This window comes from Halichoeres trimaculatus, unplaced genomic scaffold (genome assembly GCF_033239565.1).
Source record: "Halichoeres trimaculatus isolate MK-OKI-2021-1 unplaced genomic scaffold, fHalTri1.1 fHalTri1_scaffold_9, whole genome shotgun sequence".
NCBI classification, from domain to species: Eukaryota; Metazoa; Chordata; class Actinopteri; order Labriformes; family Labridae; genus Halichoeres; species Halichoeres trimaculatus.
In genome coordinates this window covers 25,930,304-25,939,991 of record NW_027437188.1, presented here as the reverse complement: position 1 = coordinate 25,939,991, position 9,688 = coordinate 25,930,304, and the positions used below count along the sequence as shown (strand labels likewise).

Here is a 9,688-nt window from a genome sequence, read left to right as displayed (position 1 = left end):
ATAAATTCACCAGTTTTCTATAAAATTGAACCCTTGCTTCTTATTTACACCTGAGAATTATTATTATGGATCTATTTATGTGTATTTCAGTTCAATTACACAGCAATTCAATATATTTTTTCATTTAATTTTATCATTCTACAGGATTTTTTCAAGTTTTACCAGTTCATCAACATTTTTGGTCATTTAACAGATGAGGATATGAGATACAGTTTGGCATCAATATCAACCCCCAGTAATATTGAACTGCATGATTTTATGTGAAAAAGAATTAATGTGGAGTTAAGTTGTAGTTTATACCTATGCAGCATTGGTACTCATTTTTGTTAAAGAAAAACAAAACACCTATCTAATGCTGGGAATTAACATAACTATACCCAGATACAAATTACAATGCAGTATTGTCTCTGCAAGGAATTCAAGTATTAGTAAATATATCAATTACAAGCATCTAAGGGCTATCCAGTGTGTTACCTGAGTAAAGTAGATTTTTTGCACCATTATATAAAAAAAAGGTAAAAATCCTGTCCGTTTTCAAAGCTCAACAGTTGCCCCACTTAACCTTTTCCCTCTCATTTCTTTAATACCATTTTGCTTTGAAGGTCATATCCTCTAACTTCCGGTTTCGTCATGGCTACCTGCTGCTGACTTAGCTGGCTGCAAATCATCACTGGGGCGACGTCACGGCCCTGAATGATCGCCCTCTGCTCCTCGTCTCTCCATCAAGGCTGCAATCAGAGACATCTACAGGGCATCTTAACTACTAACAGGCTGACAGGCTAGGAGCAGAGAGTTGTCCTGAAATGAAACAGAATCTGGTTAATATGAAACATCTCATCGGTTTGTTTCAGCAAGTCTCCCAGAAAAATAAAATGAGGTAAGAGGGGAAAGTCTGTCGGAGTCATGCCGGGTCAAAGCAGGCCGCTGTGGTTGTTGACACTCTGTTGACACAGCTCCGGTTTGCAGGGTCATGTCACATAAGAGGGATCGAGGGGGAGGAATACCACTGCCCAAAATATCAAGCCCTCACTGGTACATAGTATTTTGACATACAAGCCTGGAAGTATTAACTTTACTCCTGCACAAACATGTGTTACGTAACACGTGTTTATTTGTTTTGCCTCATTTATCTGAACAAGAAGCCTGCGAAATTTCCATCCCAATATAACCTGTTTGCACTGTAACCTTTCTGTAAATAGTCCTGTGTCCATGACATGGCGAAAACAAAAGGAGGATCAGAGGATATGTACTTACTGCCATCTTGTGTTGGAAACATGTCACTACATGCTCGGGATCTGAAACAGGATTCAAAAATCGGTAAGGCGGTTGAAGTGAAGACAAAAGGCCAGGACCAAAGGAGTTTCAGAAACAATTGTTTTGTTTATTTCGTGAATGGGTTACCACTCAGACTGTACACAGCAGATATTTTCTGAGCTTGACCCGATAAAAACAAAAAGAGCATCCAGAGACAAAGGGAGCAAGGTGGTCTGGTAACAGAAGTGGAGAACAAGGTGAGTAAAGCTTTTCCTGCTCTTGTTTACCTTAAATCTTTTTCTTTTGTTTTTTTCTGATATAACATCTGTTATCTAAAGCCTTTAAAAGAAGTTTGATCACTTGTCTCAAGTTGACCACCCTGCTTCCTGCCAGCTTGTCAAGTAGTCACTGTTGGTGATTGGTTTTTGTACAAAAAAGACAAAAACTACCAAAAGAAAAATTAAAGAAAGAAATTCAAAATCCACATTACAGAACACTTGAATAACAACTTCAGGGGGAGAGAAATAAAAAAATAGATATGCCAGAGCAAGCCCCAAATGTTACACTCGTTAAATCCATGAGATTTTTTTTTCCCCAATACAAACATGGGCAGATCAGTCTGCCTGTAGTTATACATTATGAATTCATGCCAAGGTTCAAAACACCTCCCTTCATATAGCTGGCAATATATATAGTGCTGTGACCAGAGACGGACAGTTTGATACACTACACGTGTTATAATGACCACATTAGTCCATTTATCATACTTTTCTTCTAGTAATACAATATATCAAATTAAAAGAGGCTAAATCTCTCACGACAAAGCTATGCAGATTATCATAGAAACTGATGACAAGACAATCTATTGACACACAGGCACAGTGCACAAGCTTGCAGGCAGGAAATGGAAAAGGGATCTTTGTAATTTTTAAATAGTACAAAAATGCTTTTTTTATTTATTTTTTGCTTCTGATGTATAACTCAACGTACAAAGCAAGACCTTTGATCTGCTTCAATGAGAGGAAGAAACAGTAGGTATCATAGTTGTTGCGCCCCCCCAAAGAAATACATTTTGTTTAATAAGCGCAAGATCATATGATGTTAGCTTGATTTGGAGTTCCTTGGCTGAAAATCGGCAGCTCTGCTGGCATTTGCTCCTCTTTCTTGTAAATTTCGTTCTCAATAACCTAACCTTAAAATCAAATCCTCATTGAATTAATATATTTAACACTTTTGGCAAGGCAGTGACAGACTGAGTGTTCGTTCTCATTAATTGGGCCAAATCTGATCGGATAGTGCACACTGCTGTCGTGTGTGTCAGGCTCTTTTCCCCTGCAGCTGGCTGTGGGTTAATTCTGTATTTTTATACCCATAACAAATCTGGTTATAATCCAAACACTGAACTGGGGCCTATGTTTAACCATTGCAAGACCATCTGTGAGAGATGACACATCTTTGTAACAAAGTGAAACCATAAACCTTGTAAACATAACGTTACAACCACTTGCAGGTCAGACATGCAGGACAAGCTATTTTAATGAGACTAGCCCACAAATTAAGAGTCCAAATAAGAAAAAAATGCAACAGTTTTACATTTTAACAGTTGAACATGAAATTAATAAAAAATAATTTCTGTATAGTCAGGGTTTTTTTGTTTTGTTTTTTACATTTCCCATAGTAATCCAATACTTATGAGTGATGGCATTACAAACTGTAAGCACAATAAAGTCTAATTCCATAAATATACCAAGCAATCATTATAATAAGGGTTTACTCTCAATCATCCTGACTTTTAAAATAAAATGACAATAAAAAAATAAAATAAATCTCTTATGACCTAAAGATAAATTCCGTGGGAGTAGTAAACATCTCATGAAGGGAAACCAGAAATAAAAGCACTGTAGTGCTCTCTAACCTATAGACTGGAGTTTGTGTTTCTGTGTGTATGTGCATGTATGTGCGTGTGTGTGTTTGTGTTTGCATGTGTGTTGGTTTAAATATGTAGTTAAGGGCACTGGAAAATCAAAACTCCTGCAGTGTTTCTTGCACGTTGCTTCTGCAAAAAAAGTTTTGGATTGGGGCTGGGGGTCTCCCCGGCCCATCATGCTTTGCCCTCGGTGGTTTTTGTCTGTATGACACTGTTGTGTTCTGCAGCAATCTCCAGGGCGTGTGTTAATTCTGCCTCCTCCAGTTTGCTTTTCTCATCACCAAAATTCTTCCTGCAACAGGGAGAGGAGAAGTCCAAAGTTAGTATTGTGACTGTCTTTGGTAAGAGAACAAAAAGTGTCTCAGCAAACAAACACCTTCAGTAGAACACAATTTAAATCATTTATTCTCAATGACATCTTCACCCAATATGTAAAAAGACCCAGTTTTCTTTTAAAGGTCTTTTTACATATTTCTTCAACACCTTAACAACAGTCAGATAAATAAAACAGATGACACAGAATTCATCCTAACCCTCCTGGTCTCCAGTGTTGACTAATTATTATCTATTAATCAGTTTATTTCTACTTCAAAGAGACTCTGACGATATTGTAAATAGGCCCTTTGGCTTGTGTTATGTGATACTCATGTTGATCTTAGAGCAGTGAAGCACAGAATCTAGATCCTGCCTGTAGCTCCTCGCCTCTCCTCTGCAGTTCAAAGCAGAAAAACAAACACCGTGTAGCCTCTGTTCTCTCTGGTAGAGCTGCAGAGTCGGTGAGGCAACATTCAGCAGGCGAGACAAACAAATTTGTCGTTAATGTAAAACCCCTTTCAGACATGGAGTTTTGTTATGCTGATGACATGATCCATTCTTGTAGGTGATGCCATTTTGTCACTCTGAGACACACAGGTTTTTGTTACTGCATTAGTCAGATGCTACATGACTGTTAAAATAGGCTCAATGCTTGTAGAATACTGCCACCTGGTGCTCAAATGGAGTGATGGCAGTGCTGAATTGGAAAGGAATGAAGACTCTTGCCCTTGTGTTTAAAGTTCATTGACCTATGAGAAAGAGAAAAGCTCACAACCTCTGAGGTGTTCTCATCGTCATCCTTTGTTTCAGCGGCCATTCATCGAGTTTAATGTAAATAACAAGTTGAAGCTCTGCTTGGTTGTCCCTGGCAGGAGATTTCCATTCCCAGCCATGAAACTACGCAGCAGAATCAGTCTCCAGTTGGTATTTAATTTTTTAACTTCTGTTTTAAACATCTCTTTAATGATATGCCATGTTAAACAATCACATCTATTTTGGTGTTAATGTATTTCTATTGACTGATTTAGTCTTTTTTTTTTCAATTATTCAAACAGCCTCCAGCTGCAAACATAAGGTGATAGAGATCAGTTCAATGACTGTGCAAAGCTGTTATAAATGAGTTAGATATGACGTACAAATGAACATGGCCTGTACATATTGTAGTTTGCACAAGGCTAAATGTTTTATCTTTTGTATAAGTTTCACCCAGAACTCTTTGGTGCTTTTTGTGTGTTTATGTCAATTTAATATTATTTTATGGCAAAAAGAAAACAGCTTTCAGATGGCCTCCAAACACTGTCTGCCAGTTATGCCCCATTACAATTAAAGTCTAATGAGAACAATTGAAGAAATTAGTGTAGAGATTTTAAAGACTTAATTACAATTGGTTAATAACTGAAAAAAAATAATGGGTAATAGAAATTAACATGTTGTTGCAGTTTATTGTTGCACACCAGAAAAAATTAAATGTTTCTCAGAGCATGGATTCCTGGTATACTGATCACAGTGATGCATGAGATGATGCCCGCCAATGTGAAAAGCAACCTAGTAACGCCACGCTTACAACAAAATATATGGAGGAGACGGTGTTGCTCAGCCTGTCCAGTAAAAAAATAAAGCAAAAACAGAAAAATTAGATTGGAAGAAGCTCCCTGTATCACCCAAATGCTCGACATATAGTGTACTGGCCTTAGACTGTATATAGTAGCAGAAAGCACAGATGCCAGAGCAAGCTGAGCCTTGTGAACATTGCCTGCTTGAAATACTGTAATGTTTCTTAAACTGCACTTAATGTTAAAAACATGTATTTGATTGAAATTAAATGTGATTTTGTTGTTTCAGCTTATGAATGTATTGTCATTGATTCAGCCATAAACCAAAATCCATTTGAAGTGAAATATATAGCATCAAAATTGTGTCAAATATAAACTCACAATTAATATATAATTAATTGTGATTAAATGCAATTAATTACAAAACTCCTAATCAATTGAGGGAACCCATTTATAACAATAGATAAGATAATTCATGTTGGCTGTGGTTTATGAAAACTTTAAATGACTTATTCAACATTTGAAAATTCACAACTCGTCCATCACAACTCTCTACATGCTTGAAAAGAATTAGATTGTACCATACTTTGCTCAGACTGAACCAGAGCGTTGATGTATTTACACTACTTCTGTGCAGCCACACTTTAAGGCTGGATAAAAATGTAGCCATCAAAGGGGTTCAAACCCAAAAAACTTTTTAAATATTAACCTTATGGTGGCATCTTCAAAGACTTTCTCCTGTAGGTTTTTTTTTAAATGATGCAAACATCTGTAAACACAAAAAAGACAGAAATAGTAGTGTAACAGATGAAAGAGAGCTTCAAAGAAATGATAAAAAAAAAAAACTGTGCCTTGTGTCTCATCTCAGAACACCTGGACAATCAAAGATCAAAAGTAGATGTACGGATTGTGAGTTTTGTTTAGTTTGTCAGGAGATGTCAGGGTGAGGTTTTTACAGCTGTTCAGAAACCAGACAAACTCTTCTGTCGGAGAAAACTGGGACTCATTTCAGATGTGTGCCATATTCCTCTGAATGGTTTATATTGTTATCCTGGGTTTCAATTTATTCATATTTTAAACAAAGTATATTTTTCCACCACATGTAAATTACAGGGTACATGTCTGAAAGAGGCTTCACTATTTTTGTGTTGAATGTTGCAAAATAAGAGACCCCACAAAGGAAAACTGTCACACACAACCGTAAAAAACATTGCCACTCATCTTCAGCAATCCACAACATATAACTATATAAACCCAATATCATTACCACAGTTTACCATTACAATATTTCATATTGTGTGGTCAATGGCAAGATGCGGTGGTGAATGAATGGGCATACAAATTACACACACACTCTCACACACACACAAACACACAGATAAACCTCTAGAGGGAGCCGTACTCATCGTTGACAGGAGGAGCAGTCTTGGCCAGAGTCTCTGATGCTTCCAGAACTGGGCCTGAGGGGAGGTCTGCTGCATCACCATTGGCCAGGGAGGGCGGGCTGTCTAAGCTAATAAGGTCTGCGGGGGGCTCGGAGGGTCTATCTGTCCCGTTTCTCAGCTCTAACTCTAAATCTGCGCTCTTAGGTCCGACGTCGGGGGTAAGTAAGTCATACGTGTCTGTCGGCGATATAAAGAGATCATTTGCAATCGGCGCCTCGACTGCAGTGGGAGCAGAATTAGAAGTGATCTGAGTGACTGGTAAAGGGGAGGGAATGTCTGCAACTAGGGGAGCAGGTGTATTAGTATCCTGTACTTTGAGAGCACCGTGAATCACTGAAGGGGCTACATCAGTGATTTTATTTTCGTCAAATCTAGTAAGGCTATGCCCACTAGCATCAGGGGCTGCTGTATTAGAAAAAGGGGCAGTGGTTTCGTGGGTGGAGGCAGTTTGTGCTGGTGTCGCTGCATCTAAGGCCACAGTATGCGGCTGTGTGTTAGGATGGGCAATGGGTGGAGCTGAGGATGGTTTCTTGGTGTCAAAAGTGGGAGAGAATGATGGGGAAGATGTAGCCAGTGGAGAAACAGGAGGGCTAGCTTTATTCAGAGCGGCAAGTTTGGGAGAATGTCTACGCTTTGGTGGTATAGGCGTCCCCGATTTTTGAGATTTAGTCCTTTCAGGGGTAGAAGGAGGAGTGGATATATTTCCCTGTTCTTCCTGGGTGTTGCTTCCTCTTTGTTCTACTAACGGCGCCATTTTAGCCTCCACTGCAGATGTGGAGAAGAGAGGAGTCGGTGGGGCCGTGTTTGACTCTGGAGTTGGGGCTGGGGCGGGGACAGGGGTGGGTGAGGGGTCAGAGGGGTCGTTGGCAGGGGTTGACAGGCTACAAGTGAGGGTAGTGGTCTCGCTAGAGGGGCTGTCCTGAACTGTCGCTGTGGCTGTGTCAGAGTTGGTGGCTACGGAGGAGAGGGTGTCCAGTGCCAGAGCAGCAGTGAAAGCCGCCAGCCTGAGAGAGCAGGGAGAGAACAGAGACACACAGACTAGACACCAGGGTGACTGTGACAGAGGAAGGGTGGCCCGGACGAGAGCATGCAGAGGGATTAGTTGGTTTTAGAAACAAACACAAACATAGACGAAGCAACTCAAAAACAGAAACTATTGAGCCTAGTGAAATAAAAAAGAAACAGAAAAAGAAAGGGTGTCATGCTGTGAGTGAACATTAAAGGATACATCTCATACACACACCAACATGGAGTACACTGACTCAGAAAACTAATGTACTTAAGAAAAGAACCAGTCTTCCTGGAGAAAACTACAGCACCACGCAGAACCACCTAGAAGGGTTAAACAGTACCAGTGACAATCTCATACTGTGAGTTCTATGTTTTTGTTTCCAGACTGCTCATATGAGAAATGGCTTCCTGGGGTTGTCAAATGGCCTCTTATAACTTGACCACACTCAAGAGGACAAAAGCCTTTCTGTGTCTTTAACTGGTATTGCTTCAACCTTGAGAAAACAAGACAGAAAGTCTCCGAAAGCCGGAGAGGGAAACACAAAGTGCAGTTACCCCTCTCAGGGGGAATAAAACAGAAAAGCAACACATCAGTGGACTCCACTCAAGAATGATCCAACTTTTCAATCCTCTTTAGGGTCAAATTATGGGCTGTTGAATAAGAAAACTATTCTTTGAAGTGGAGTGCAATGTACAACAGCTTAAAAGAACTGAGCGGTAAAAAAGGCTGAGTGATGTATGTGTGTTTTTACTCACTCTGGCTCTGTAAGAGGTGTGGTTTCATTGGGTTCTGTTGGTCCTGCTGCGTTGTGATTGGCTGTGCACTCGTCCTCTGTCCTGACTTCTACTATTGGCTCTTTGGATTCATCTTTGCTGTTGAAACAGAGAAATATTTTGTTGACACTCATGTCATCTACAACGAGTAGTAAAACTGATGCAGCAGTACACAAGGATCATGTCAATACAGGCTGGGAATGGATTGATTATCTTTTCAGCTAAATGAAAGCCTTAATATCTGAGTGAACTAACTCAGGCGAAGAACATGTGGCTGTATTTAAGTGGAGCTGCTGGGGATCAATACACAATGCAACTAACCAATCCAATTGATTCAAAGCTGCATTATTGTGCTCATCAGAGTATTTGTCTGGTGCTTCACTTAACCCAACATCCTTGATATTTTCTCTGAAACACAAATCCTTTCAAAAGTGAAATCTAATTTCTGGGCACACTGAATTGATACAAGCAGTTTTTCAGTTCCTGTGGATACTGAGTTAGCAGACCATAAAGCACCGCTGTCATAAGACAAGATGATGTTACTCAGGAGGCACAGCTCTCAATATTTCTTAATGAAAAACCCCTCTGCAGTCATCGCTTGCTTTATCAGCCGAAACATTGAACCTATAGCCAAATATTCATCATAACCTTCAATGCCAGTCCTTTAAAAGCCTTCTGGGTAATGAGGAAGGAGGAAGGAAGTCATTCAATTTAGTAAGAGTATAGTAGACGAGGTGTTTGTAGGCAGTTTAAATGAAGAAAAGATCCCTTAGAAAAGCTTTAAAAGAACCACTTGAATTGCATAAATCATTTCAAACAAATGCTTAAAGCAGTGACAAGTGTCCCAAGGTTTTTTTTTAGTCAACCAAGGATAAAAACATTTAGCCAAATTTTCTCAGAGCTACAACCATTTCACATGCTTCAGTACATTTTTAACTACATGATATTAAAGCACAGACATCACGTGATGTATCAGTGTACACAGAGTAATTCCCTATCATAGCATGATAACAGCAGAAAACACCCACAAGGAACAGCTCTGGTTTGGGCTGTAAAAATAAAAACTCCATAAGGACAATGAATGATAAGCATTGCATTTACAGGTGCATCTCAAAATGTTAGAATACTGTGAAAAGTTAAATATTTTATATAGCAAGAATGTTCTTGGTTCAATTCCCCATCTGGGTGGGTGCCTTTCTGAGTCTGTTTATTTTCTTGCACGTGGGTTCTTTCTTGGTATTCTGGCTCCCTCCTGCGACCCCAAAACATGCTCATCAGGTTGGTTGGTGACTCCACATTGCCTCTAGGCATGAGTGTGTGCGTGGTCGTCTGTCTCTACATATTAGCCCTGTGATAGGCTGGCGACCTGTCCAAGGCCAGTGTGCCGCCGCATCCAGTGACAAGCAGGG

The 9,688-nt window shown here is 39.7% G+C and overlaps 1 protein-coding gene across 7 annotated transcripts in view; it reads right to left on the bottom strand.

Annotated features, from left to right (window-relative positions):
• Positions 1-2,841: 2,841 nt before the first annotated feature.
• The window catches only part of ncam1b (neural cell adhesion molecule 1b), a 96,845-nt gene continuing 89,998 nt past the window's right edge, over positions 2,842-9,688 (bottom strand). For 6 of the 7 annotated variants that reach the window (XM_074678993.1, XM_074678995.1, XM_074678994.1 and 3 more), the window contains 3 exons: positions 8,262-8,378; positions 6,452-7,498; positions 2,842-3,473 (listed from right to left, as the gene is read on the bottom strand). In XM_074678993.1, the coding sequence (XP_074535094.1) occupies positions 3,356-3,473; positions 6,452-7,498; positions 8,262-8,378 (1,282 nt within the window). In that variant the 3' untranslated portion in view covers positions 2,842-3,355. The remainder of the gene's footprint in view (positions 3,474-6,451; positions 7,499-8,261; positions 8,379-9,688) is intronic. The other variant, XM_074679000.1, reaches the window with a different exon arrangement.